General features: G+C 44.7%; 1 protein-coding gene across 1 annotated transcript in view; it reads left to right on the top strand.

Moving 5' to 3' along the window:
• LOC138632848 (ryanodine receptor 3-like) overlaps positions 1-13,413 on the top strand; it is a 92,729-nt gene that overhangs the window by 46,344 nt on the left and 32,972 nt on the right. The window contains exons 27-42 of the mRNA XM_069718698.1: positions 24-226; positions 313-487; positions 868-1,076; positions 1,172-1,371; positions 1,600-1,666; positions 1,750-1,910; positions 2,017-2,182; positions 2,888-2,974; positions 3,242-3,468; positions 4,259-5,063; positions 5,425-5,625; positions 6,862-6,964; positions 7,535-7,666; positions 12,110-12,383; positions 12,590-12,704; positions 13,128-13,260. Of these exons, the coding sequence (XP_069574799.1) occupies positions 24-226; positions 313-487; positions 868-1,076; positions 1,172-1,371; positions 1,600-1,666; positions 1,750-1,910; positions 2,017-2,182; positions 2,888-2,974; positions 3,242-3,468; positions 4,259-5,063; positions 5,425-5,625; positions 6,862-6,964; positions 7,535-7,666; positions 12,110-12,383; positions 12,590-12,704; positions 13,128-13,260 (3,258 nt within the window). The remainder of the gene's footprint in view (positions 1-23; positions 227-312; positions 488-867; positions 1,077-1,171; positions 1,372-1,599; positions 1,667-1,749; positions 1,911-2,016; positions 2,183-2,887; positions 2,975-3,241; positions 3,469-4,258; positions 5,064-5,424; positions 5,626-6,861; positions 6,965-7,534; positions 7,667-12,109; positions 12,384-12,589; positions 12,705-13,127; positions 13,261-13,413) is intronic.

The raw sequence follows: 13,413 nt of genomic DNA, 5'->3' as shown, positions 1-13,413 counted from the left end.
GCTCTGTCTCTTCCACCCAGTAGGACAAGTGGTTGAGCGGCTCAGCATCGATAAGATCCGCTTCTTCAGGGTAGAGAGGACGTACGCAGTGACGACCGGGAAATGGTACTTTGAATTCGAGGCCGTCACGGGAGGAGACATGCGAGTGGGCTGGGCCAGACCTGGATGCAAGCCCGATCTGGAGCTCGGCACAGATGAGCTCGCTTTCGTCTTTGATGGATACAGGGTGAGCTGTCGACCAAACCTGAATCGGCGTCGTTCACTGTTGTCTTTATGCGGAGCTCTATTTCCATATGCCTGTGCTGTACATAGGGCCACTGTCTGAACATGGGCAGCCGGTTGTTCGGGCGCTGCTGGCACGCCGGGGACGTGGTGGGCTGTATGATCAACATGGAGGACAAGTCCATGATCTTCACTCTGAACGGGGAGATTCTCATCACCACCAAGGGCTCTGAACTCTGCTTCACCGACTTTGAAACTGAGGATGGTGAGAAAAGAGCGCGTGTAAATGCAGATACGATGATGAGCGAGTTATTCCCGCTGCAGATCAGGGAGTGTCAGACCGATAAGGTGCAGTACAGGGTTGTCAGCCCATGTCATTGCAATCCTCCACTCATCTTTTGATTAAAGCCTTCACATGCAGAGCAGGGAGCGTTAACCTAGGATGACCACGCTGAGGATGAAAGTTAAAAAATAAGCGGCTCTCTGTAATGAAATCACCCTTATTTAATGTGACACTTGTAAATTGTCACATTAAAAAAGCTGGATTGATTTCCCCTCCCTCCTGCTGTGTGTGTTCTTGGAGGCTTTATTCTCACCTCCCTCTGCCTCTCTCCTCCTCTCTTACTTCCTCTGGCTGTCCTTCAGGGTTTATTCCAGTGTGTAGTATGGGCCTTTCTCAGGTGGGACGTATGAACCTGGGGAAGGATGCTAGCACCTTCAAGTACTACACCATGTGCGGCCTGCAGGAAGGATTTGAACCCTTTGCTGTCAACATGAACCGTGAGGTCACGATGTGGTTCAGCAAGCGTCTGCCGACTTTCGTCAACGTACCGAAGGACCACAACCACATCGCAGTAAGGAGAAGAAAAAAGAAAAAGCAGCCAAGCATTTCCTGGTTAAAATGACAAAATGGATCAGGTGATGATTTTTTTTTTCCCCCCATTTGCAGGTAACCAGGATTGACGGCACCATCGACAGCCCCCCGTGTCTTAAAGTCACCCACAAGACGTTTGGCACCCAGAACAGTAATGCTGACATGGTGTTTTGTCGTCTCAGCATGCCGGTCGAGTTCCACTCCTTCTTCAAGCTCAGTCCTGTCGTCGACATGAACGGCGTGCACGAGGAAGATATCCTGAAAGTTAAACACAGGTGCTGACCTTCCCGAAAATCATCACTTTGAGCCCTTCTGCAAGAAAACAGCATGTGTTTCAGTTAGTATGAAAGTAATGGTGATGCTGTTAAAGAGGTATGTTCTATCAGACATGTAAAAGCCTTGAACATGACAAAGCCCATTAAAAAAAAATTCTGAATCTAACCACTAAAATCCATCAGCTGATTTGTACTTGCTGATCACCTGCTGAACGTTGTTTCTGGTAGATATCCTTTGAGATCTGTGAGGCACAGTGATGAAAGCAGACGCGTTGACTACAGCAGCATCACTACGGTACCGAATAACCTTCCGTGTGATGATACCTTTCAGTCGCAGCGCCCGCAGCGTCGGCTAACCCTTCAATGTTTGGTTCGCAGTACTACCACTCAGTGAGGGTCTTCGCAGGTCAGGACCCCGCCTGTGTGTGGGTCGGATGGGTTACCCCCGACTACCATTACTATAGCAACAACTTCAACCTCAGCAAAAACCGAGCAGTGACTGTAACCCTCGGGGATGAACGAGGACGAGTCCACGAGAGGTGATGCCCTCTATTTATATTATAACTCTTTAGAAAATACTGTCCACTGCAAATCCCTTAAAAAAAATTAAAAAAAATAATGCTCGTATGTGCTTGTAACTGACAGCGTGAGGAGAAGTAACTGCTACATGGTGTGGGGCGGTGATGTGACCAGCGCTGCCCACACCTCCAGTCGCAGCAACGTGGACCTGGAGATCGGCTGCATGATCGACCTGGCCACCGGCCTGGTGACATTCACCGTCAACGGCAAGGAGACGTCCACGTCCTACCAGGTGCTGAATACACTCACAGTCCACACAGGAATAAACCGGGCCGAATTCCTATTTAATTCTGTCCAGTAATGTTGTGACTGTCCAATTTTAATTTTTTTCTCCCCAGTGTGATACTAGACAATACCAGACATGTTTTTTTTTTAAGATCTTGAATGTGTTCCAGGGTGTTTTTACACTTTGTTATGAATCCGAAAGCTCAGCGTCTGCTAACTCACCATCTACTCATTCATTTATTCATGTCATCGTTTCACCATCACTACCAGTCAATCTGCACTTCAGTCTGTTGACCTTGAGAAGAGCTCGTTTCATGAATATTTTCCTAACCGAGCTGTGGCGTCTGCATTGTTGAGTTTTGGACTTTAAATTTGCTCATTCGGATGTACTTTGAGAACTAAATCTTAAAAACCTTTCAAATGGTATAATCTTCTTATGTTCTCGCTCACGGAAATTTTATGAGGCTTCGCCTGGCGCTGACTCATCCCGCCAGTCGACACTCTCAAATGACCGTGCATACTCTTACACACACTCACAGACAAACGCATGCATTAAGTAGTGCAGTTTTCATGATGAATCATTAAGCTGCTTTCCGCCAGTCCTGCTTTCTTGCTCCTGCTTGGCTTTCCTTTTCTTTTTTTCTTTTTTTTTTTTATGTGGCTTCCTGTTTTGGACCTTTTTAACAACTTTCTGCTCTTTTCTCTGCTCCAGGTGGAACCAAACACCAAACTCTTCCCGGCTGTGTTTGTGCGACCCACCAGCCCGAACCTCTTCCAGCTTGAACTGGCTAAAATAAAGGTACAGTAGTGTTTCCATGACAACCACCTTGTTGTTGTCCAGTATGATGTCTGAAAAGCAAGAGAAATGTACAAGAAAGAAAGAAGCCTCGAAAAGCCAAATAACCTCCACACTCATTCACCAAAGATACTGGGGGCTTCATCAAAAACATGGGTAGTTGTGTCATCTGTTTGAAAGAGAAGAGATAAGTGTGACTTAGCATCTAAGTCTTTTAAGTAATAGTTTTAAATTGCCCCGTCCATCCACGTGTTTGTTTGTCCTCTCCAGAATGCCATGCCTCTGTCGTCAGCCATCTTTAAGAGTGAACACAAGAACCCGGTGCCCCAGTGTCCCCCCCGACTGGATGTGCAGACCATTAACGCGGTGCTGTGGAGCCGCATGCCCAACACCTTCCTCAAAGTGGAAACGGCTCGGGTGAACGAGAGGCACGGCTGGGTGGTCCAGTGTGTGGAGCCCCTGCAGATGTTGGCGGTGCACATACCCGAGGAGAACCGGTACGGAGCGGCGCTGAGTGTGTTTATACACCGGATTCATTTAGCTGACTTTAAATGGGAATTTACAGCACAGTCAATACTTATCTTAAATGTTCAATGTCTACAAGGAGTTAGAAGTTGTGTATTTGTGACCAGCGGTTAGGCAAAGTGACTCCACCATTTGCATTGTGAATAGATTATTAAAGAAACAAGATATGTTTTAATTAGCGACTGCGATTACAGCTGAGCTGACTGGCTTCATTTTTTATCAATATCAGTTTTCTATTTCAATCAATATCCCTTAATATCCTGTTTGCGTTAGCTGTATTTTTATCTGACAGACATGAGAGTGGTATCAAAATTTTCATTAAACTCTCGCTCATGATAAGCTCCCTTTAAACATCAGCACACATCGAATAGATTTGTTGATGAGCAGATCCATTGGAAATGTCGATCGTCATTATCTCAGCACTCACTGGTTGAAGCTTCTCAAATTGAGGATTTGCTGCTTTCCTCTGCAAATTGAAACCTTTTTGGGGTCTTGACTGTCAGTCTGTTGGTGTCACTTTGAGCTGTGGGAAATTGTAATGGGTAAATTTTAATGACAAGTGCAGTAAACTGGAAAATTCTGTTACAGTGTCAAACTATTACTGGTTTCTGCAGGAGCTCTGATCCGGCTTTACTCAACAGTGCCCCCGTGTTCATTTCCCTATCCATTGACGGTTACCTGCCGACCCAAACACAAACAAGAAGCCTTAGTTTGCGCTCTAAATCAAAACATTTATATGTATTTTTGCCTCCTTTTTCAAAGGTGCGTCGACATTATGGAGCTGTCGGAGCAGGAGGACATGAGGACGTTTCACTACCACACCTTGAAGCTGTACTGTGCCCTCTGCGCTCTGGGAAACACCCGTGTGGCTCACGCCCTCTGCAGTCACTTGGACCAGTCGCAGCTCTTATACACCATCGACAATCAGTACCTGTCCGGCATGCTGCGCGAGGGCTTCTACAACGTTCTGATCAGCATCCACCTGGAGACGGCCAAGGAGGCCCGGCTCATGATGAAAGATGAGTTCATCATTCCCGTCACAGCGGAGACGCGCTCCATCCGTCTTTTTTCTGATGCCTCTAAAAAGCACCTCCCGCCGGGGGTGGGGCTTAGCACTTCTCTCAAACCCCGCCTCAACTTTGCTCCGCCCTGTTTCATCAGCATCAAACGGGAGCACCTGTTTAGTCCCCAAATCCCACTGGATTCGCTGAAGGAGAAGTCAATATTAATGTTGACGGAGGCTGTTCAAGGTGGAGGGCACCACATCCGAGATCCTGTGGGAGGAGGTGTGGAGTACCAGTTTGTGCCCATCTTGAAGCTCATCAGCACCTTGCTCACGATGGGTGTTTTAGTGAGTGAGGACGTTCATAAGATTCTCCTGCTCATTGACCCGAACGTTTTCAGAGAGGCGCATGAGGAGGGAGCGACGGGGGCCACGGACAAAGAAGGACTGACGGGGAGCGAGGACAAGGCAGTGGAAGCTGGAGAAGAGGAGGCAGCCAAGGAGGCCAAACAGCCAATGAAAGGACTGCTGGAGAAGAGGCTGCCGGAGCCCGTCAAACGACAGGTAGGGATTAAAACACCTGCATGTGCACGCATGTTCTAAACCGTCATATAAAACATTTACGGTAAACATGTAAAATCGATGAACATCTTAATCTACAAGTTCCAGTTCACTGCAAAAGACCAACACAGCTGTGCTCTCAATCGCACGCTCCTTAAGTGCTCCACTGTAATCGGCCCATTCAGAGGTCAGTGGAACATGAAATGTCTCCGTCTCAGATTGAATACAAGATCTCTTTAATAAGTGGGATGATGTGAAGCCACAAGACGTTGGCATGTTTCCTCAACAGTCTCACTCGCAGCAGTGATGCAACACCACGTGTGTTTGTGTAAATGTTGGTCTCCTCCTCTTGTCTGTTCTCCAGATGTGCGAGCTGCTTCACTATTTCTGCGACTGCGAGCTGAAGCACCGCATCGAGGCCATCGTGTCCTTTTCCGACAACTTCGTCTCCAAGCTGCAGTACAACCAGAAGTTCCGCTACAACGAGCTGATGCTCGCCCTCAATATGTCCGCCGCCGTTACGGCAAAGAAGACCAAAGAGTTCAGATCGCCTCCTCAAGAGCAGGTGAGACGTTCGGTGGTGGAAAAGCATCGAAAAGAGAACGACAAAACTTTGAAACGAATCACTAATTCCCGGCGTGATGTCACTTCTGTGGCTGAGCAGGGCTTTAAATCGTTAGTCATCATTTTCTAAAATTTCTAGCAGTGAAAAGAGAATGACTATAAAGTGGTTTCATTGTTTTTTTGCTTACTTCAAAATGACCTCTTATTTTAGGTGAAACTAATATTGTACTGCTGCAAACTTGGGAATCTGTAACACCACTTTTCATCTTCGTAGTGCTTCCCCGTGACGTCGTTCCCTCGGCGCTTTCACACCTCTTTTCATGCGATGGTGACCGCTCGCGTGTCTGCCATGTGGTCTTAATAACGCTCCTGTGAGGCGAAGGTGCTCTGTTAGACATGCAGGGTGAATGCATGTGAATCTGACCGCAAAACAAAAAACCCTGCAGGCTCGCTACTTCAAATGATGCATATAACTGGCTAATTGAGGGAAAAATGTTACATAACTTGTTTAATTTTCCAAATACATAAAGCTAACACGCCCTCCCTCCCGCCCTTTGAAATTTTGGCTCTGTCGTCCAGAGAAAATTAGAGCTGCTCCAAATGCTCCTGAAAGCTGTCCTCTCGTGTGTGTGTGTGTGTGTGTGTGTGTGTGTGTGTGTGTGTGTGTGTGTGTGTGTGTGTGTGTGTGTGTGTGTGTGTGTGTGTGTGTGTGTGTGTGTGTGTGTGTGTGTGTGTGAGACAAAGCTTCAAGGCGAACTCATCCCTCTTGGTCCGTGGTGTCATCGCTCCAGCAAGAGGGACCGCACACACACACACACACACACACACACACACACACACACACACACACACACACACACACACACACACACACACACACACACACACACACACACACACACACACACACACACACACACACACACACCCCATATCCCTTTAAGGTCACAGCTGGAAACATAGTTCAGTGCTTCACAGCTACTTTAATGACTTGTCACGGTGTCCTTCGGCCTGTGAGTGCAGACGGAGAATTAGACTCTTAAGCTTTTTTTTTTTTTTTTCTTTGAATCCTTCAATAAGATTACATCATGTTCAGATTGCTTTTGAAGCAGAAGGAGGGAAGAATTACAAGTCGGAAACAGAATTAATTAAAGAAAAGTGGCAGATAATGTACTTATTTTGTAAATTTGTAGTTTCTAGATGTGTTTGATGTCATATTTATTTTTCCATATTTTAGATCAACATGCTGCTGACCTTCAGTATGGGCGAAGACTGTCCGTGTCCTACAGACATCCAGGAGGAACTCTATGATTTCCACAACCAGCTGCAGCTCCACTGTGGTGAGCTGCACGTCTCGGCAAAAAAAGCAGTATCAAGCTACTTGATTGGTTATGTTTATTACAAAAACATTTCATTTAGTTTTTTAGCATGATGCAACAACGATTTTAAAAATGCATGCAGGATATTTTTCAATGGTAGCATAAACTGTCAGCAGGGATGAAAATCTAACAAAGAAAATCAAAACAGATGTAGCAATTAAAACAAAACATAAATAATAACAGTAAATACACATTTTCCTGCTATTTTGTGAGCAGCCGTTGCGTCGGCATCAGCACCTGCACTTCATGACGTGCTTCTTTTTCCCCGCTCCGCATCTCTTTCTGTCTTTCAGCAGACGATTAATTGTTCAGTGCCGCTACGATTGCTCTGACATCTTGATGTTTTGATAAATAATTTAATTACCCAACCCTCTGGTAGTGCTGAGCTAATGGTAGACTCAGCTGTGCCGCATAGCGCCGACCTGTCACGGCACCTTCCACACAGAGAACAATACAACTTGAAAGCTTCACGGCGATATTGTTCTATTATGCTCCAATAATATAGCGTGTCTGTCTGTTTGTGTTACGTAGGAATCCCTATGGAGGAAGACGAAGACGAGCAAGATTCGTCTATTAAAGGTCGCCTCCTAATACTGGTGAACAAGATCAAAGGCCAGTCGCACAAAGCAGAGGAGCCCACGGAGAAGGAGCAGGCGGCACCATGTGAGGAAATCACTGTTTTCATTGCAACACTTCACTTGTTACTGATGCTGCGAGTTCCTGCTGTATCATCACACCTGAACCTGGGTGGAAGACTAATTTCTGATTCGCCTGATGATGTGGATTAAAACTGAATTTGTATTCTAATCAGAAAGCATTAAATCAATTATGGCCCTGTAACCATAGCAACATATTGAACCACCAGGCAGCTGGGAACAATTAAATCTTAGGGAGTTACAGATTTTCTTTTACAAGCTTTTTACATCACTATCAGAAAAAACAAAAACGAAAACTGGAATTAACGCCTCGTGGTTGGATGCCTCCAGATGTTGCTGCAAAGAAATAATAAATTCTAAAACGTGGACGCTTAACACACCGTATGTCGTATGGACAACGTCACAATCTGGTCATTTGTTTTGGACAATTGACCTTGAACCTTCACCTTTGATCAGTAAACTCTAATAAATTAAAACGATCGTGCCACATTTGAAGAAATTCCATTTCATTAGATATCACGCTCATGTTAAAGGGTCAAACTGGAGTCACAGTGACCTTGAAGTTTGACCTTTTGACCTCCTCTACATTCCTCCTCGTCCGTGGCCGTGTTCGCCTCCTTTTGTACGAGCTCTCCGTCTCCGTTTGAGTCGGGGGAGAATTAACAGGAGGCTCTCCTGGCTATTTGCCTGCCAGTGTCATGTGCACCGTGTCACCGGGTAGCAGTCGTGTCCATTTCAATTTCTTTTCAATTTCATTATGGTAATATGAATCCTGGCGGAGGCGAGGCTCCGGAGTGAAGAGCGCCCCCCCCCCCCCCCCGACCCCCCACCCTCTCGTCAGCCGCTCCGGGAGACGAGGGAGGAGAAATTAGAGGGGAAAAAAGAAAAACACAGCGGTGATAAAACCAGATCTTTCACCTGATTAAACACACAGACACGTACATGCATGAACGGGACAAACTACACAAGGATGAACACACACACACACGCACGCACGCACACACACACACACACACACACACACACACACACACACACACACACACACACACACACACACACACACACACACACACACACACACACACACACACACACACACACACACACACACACACACACACACACACACACACACACACACACAAAAGCATTTCAATCACAGTTCTCAATCACTGGAGTGACACAACAGCAGAAATCCAGGACAAGTTGGATTTGATTTTCTATCTCGAGTGCCACTCCGGTTAAGGGACGAACAATCCAAGTGTCTGATTGCAAATTATTTCTTAACTGGTGAAAAATGAACTCTTTGTCTTGTTGGCCTTCAGTGTAGAAAGCAAGTGTTTTATTTGAAACTGCAGCTCACAGTGGCATTTTTGAAGTTTTATTTATTGGCGTACGTCTCCATTAATGGCAGCAATTTGACTCTTCCTCTCTTATAAATTTCTCTGTTCTGTCACTTAAACAAGGTATGTTCAAAAAACAATTCTGGCGACAAAAAGCGGTTCAATTACGCGCAGATAAATGTTGACTGAAGTCTGTGTTGCTCACTGCAGACGCTGAAAGGTAATCGCTCCCCAGGGATTTGGGGTGACCCTGACAGGGCAGCATATAAGACCGCCACACACATCCAGGAGCGATGAAAATACGAGTGTGTATATCTCCCGTTCGGGGTTGTGGCGGCGTCTGCAGGGTGGAAGATATTTGGTTGTGCACCAAACTATTATTCCAATGAGTTGATGATTGGCACTAAATGGAAAGTTAAACGTACCCTGTGTCGTTTTTTGAGCACCAGCATGCAGCAATGTTTTCTTTTTTATTTCTCTTTACAAGGATGTGATTTACATCCTGCAGCTGGTTGGCATGTTATTTAGCTGATCAGCATGTGTGTACCTAAAGGGTACACAAACCTCCACAAGGCACAACTGTCTAGTAGACATTCATTTAATTGAGGTAAGAAAAGATTCGACCTTCTGGTGGCCTGAGAGGAGAAGTCAGGGTATCATCAAACTAACTGAGGTCCATCCTCCAGGAGACATACATGTTGCTACCAAAGTTTGTGACCATCCATCCAATAGCTGTTGAAATATTTCAGTCTGGACCAAAGTGGTGGACAGACTAACAGCCACTTGCTTTGTCTTGTCCTTTAAGGGTAGTATGTCAAATATTAATAGATAACTTCAGATGTGTTTTTTCTGTAGTTGTGTTGGAATATTTTGTTTAAAATGGGAGTTTTGCGAGCAGGCTAGTGAAGAAGTCAAATATTATTCGCTGTGACTCCATCAAAAATAAAATGTGACATTTCACTCCCAGAGACCCTGAAGATACAGACGGCGCCGCTGTCCTGCCCATTATTTCATAATAATGAAGCAAAAGGAGCACGAAGTTGTTTTCTGACCTCTGATCAATAGTTTATCCAGCAGAAGCATTTAATGGTCAGACGTGACAACTTGCTGTGAAGGAGTGTGTGTGTGTGTGTGTGTGTGTGTGTGTGTGTGTGTGTGTGTGTGTGTGTGTGTGTGTGTGTGTGTGTGTGTGTGTGTGTGTGTGTGCGTTTGAGCGAGAGAGCAAGAGAGAGAGAGAGAGCGAGAGAGACTTTCCATTCATGTAACTGTAGACCTGACAGATTTGTTTGTTGGGGTGAAATGAGGGGAAAGTTGCCCGAGGCGTGTATTCAGCAGCAAAAGAGACGGAGAAGGAAGGAGCGAGTGTGTTTGATGGTGTAACGGAGGGAGAGTCAGGTGCTCTGAAGCATGTTGGCTGAGAGGAAGAAATGTCACTTCTCATTTTGAAACAAGCTGCCCTTTCTACGACACCCCCGCTACCTGTCGGCAGCAGGATCCGTTACCGCTGACATTCTGCTGGATGCCCACCATCGTCACTCCCACTACAGACACACACCTTTGCATTGATTGACAGCCTGGTGTCAAATGTTTTTTTTTTAGTTTTTTTTTTAAACCCGTAGATCTAATCCACCAAACAGACACAAGGGGCCTTAATAAATTGAATCACCTAATTGCAATACTTTTAAGAAAATCAATTGTGTGTAAATGACTTTTTATCTTTTTATGGTTCAGAATTGTTTAATTGATGTCCTCCTCTCCTCTGTGTATTCATACCCCGAGAGCAAACATACACCCTCACACACACACACCCTATTGATCCAGTTTTAATGAAGCCTTAAGGGTAACCCACATACGAGCTGTCCAAACAAATCTCTCCTTTTAACCACAGAACAGAACTATTAATATCTCATCCTCTTCCGCTTCTTATTCATTACATAATGAGGGTTTGTTTCCACTCCACTGAAAATTAGCCTTTTCAATGAATGAGCTCGCAAACTGTGTTTTCGTTTCCCCAGAATAGAAAAAAAAAAAGCCCTCACATTGTTGAAACACACCCAATTACCTCTTTGTCTGTTTTCAAATCCTCAAGATTCGGTCGTGGGAAGCAAAAAAAAAAAGAAGGAGCAACCAGTCATGTCTGGACCCTTTTTAACCTCATCGAGCTTTGTGTCGGGATTTGTGCTTTAATGTGTTTCTACAAAAGGGCCTTAAGCAGGGTTGTTTTCTCTTGGTGTGTAACCTCAGTTAGTGGAAAGAAAAGGGACAGTATATTTTCCTCTTAAGGCCGATCATATACAGTACAGATTACAAGATACGGTAAGCACTCTACTGCCAAACTAAGCTCTGTTACCTGAAAGGGAAATCTCCTCTTACGGTCTAATATGAGAAAATCCTTTATCTTTTTAATCAGTCATCCTTCTCAGAACGAGTTATTCCGCTGTTTTCTTTATTTCAATCTGTGTTGTGAATTTGTGGTGAGAATGTGTTTTTGATGGTGAAAGCAGTGTAATGTAGGTGGTTACCTGGGCAACATTAAAACTGTGCTAATTAACCATTTTATAGGAACAGTGGATTCAATTATTGTGTAAAGATCTCACTTTTAATGATGAACTATGTAGTTCCTCTCAGCTCTACTGAGCATTTTAGCATCTCACAGTTCTTGTTGTGGTTTTATGTCCCTAATCATTGTTAAAAATTCTGTGCACTGCTGGCCCAAAACCAAGCGACAGTGGCAAAGTCGCCAACCTGGTACAGGACACTTCACACCCCCAAATTTGTATTATGTTAAATGCTGTCGTTTTCAATCATCTCTGAGGTGACATGTGAAGGTCCCTTGGAAGGAGATATGTTAATAAAATTAATAACTTTGAGGGATTAACGGCTATTGCATAAAATAAAACTACCAAGGTCATTGCACTTATTTCTCACCTCATGAATTGCATTATACTTGCAGGATAATTTAGACAATTTACATGTTGTTTTTGAAATTTTTTACCTCAACAAAAATGCAAACACAACATCGTATGTCGGCAAAATATCTCTTTTGTTCCATTTTGAATGCCAAATATTCTCAGTCATCTTTACGTGACTTTCGGTTCTTCTAGCCAATCTGAAGGAGCTCATCTCCCAGACGATGGTCAGCTGGGCTCAGGAGTGTCACATCCAGGATTCGGAGCTCGTCCGCAAGATGTTCAGCCTGCTGAGGAGGCAGTACGACAGCATCGGGGAGCTGCTCCGGGCCATGAGGAAGACGTACACCATCAGTGGCGTCTCGGTCCAGGACACCATCAACCTCCTGGCTGCCCTCGGTCAGATCAGATCTCTGCTGTCTGTTCGTATGGGAAAGGAGGAGGAGAAGCTCATGATTGATGGGTTGGGGTAGGTCGCAAGACTTGATTCTCCAAAATATCTTACAGGGACATAGATTAGAAGATGCATAGTGACTGATGGGAACTGAAAAATCGGACTTCTTGTACTTGTCTTCATATCGCTATCCTTAGATTTATTCTGGTCTTGTGCTGTTTATTCACTGAACATCGAACATTCAGTCTGTATGTTTTTTTTTTTTTTTTTTAACTTTTTAGTGACATCATGAACAACAAGGTTTTCTACCAACATCCGAACTTGATGAGAATTCTGGGCATGCACGAGACGGTCATGGAGGTCATGGTCAATGTGCTCGGAGGAGACAAGTCCCAGGTTGAACAACTTCTACCGTTATATTTAACCCGGAAACGTCGTTGCACAGTAACAGCGAGCGTTGCGTTTTAGCCCAGTTATTCGTATGTTGTCATTTGTGTGTGAAGCCGGCGGGCGAGTTCCCATTAATAAAAACATGGTCCTGACAAAAGGGCACGATGGGTGATATGTTACCGGCTGTTTGTGTGGATGTCAGGCCTTTTACACATTAATTAGGAACAAAGACTTATGGGTGAATTTAGGGTAACAAGGCCACTTCTGTCACATCCAGATCTGTCTAATAGGACTGCTGCCTGAGATATATTTTAAGACTGAAACATGGTGTCTAGTCTTGTTTTAAAATCCAAGGAAATATATATATATATAAGTATATATATATATATATATATTCACCTGATTTAATATGTTTTGTCCACACCACAGGAAATTGCCTTCCCCAGGATGGTGGCCAGCTGTTGTCGCTTCCTGTGTTACTTCTGTCGGATCAGCCGTCAGAACCAGAAAGCCATGTTTGACCACCTCAGCTACCTGTTGGAGAACAGCAGTGTGGGCCTCGGTGGGTACAGCTCTGTTTATCTCTGCTTAGTATCTGTCACGTTGTGAGGAGATTCGTCATCATCACTGCTGAATACATTATTTTACCGGATGAAGATGTTACTACTTAATCATGAATAAACCTACACAAGCATTGGACATAGGCTGTAACTTG

The sequence above is a fragment of the Brachyistius frenatus genome, unplaced genomic scaffold (assembly GCF_029030835.1).
Source record: "Brachyistius frenatus isolate BFR_SWC_R1_liver_20210118 unplaced genomic scaffold, ASM2903083v1 Contig_196, whole genome shotgun sequence".
NCBI classification, from domain to species: Eukaryota; Metazoa; Chordata; class Actinopteri; family Embiotocidae; genus Brachyistius; species Brachyistius frenatus.
This window is presented reverse-complemented; position numbering and strand designations above follow the sequence as displayed.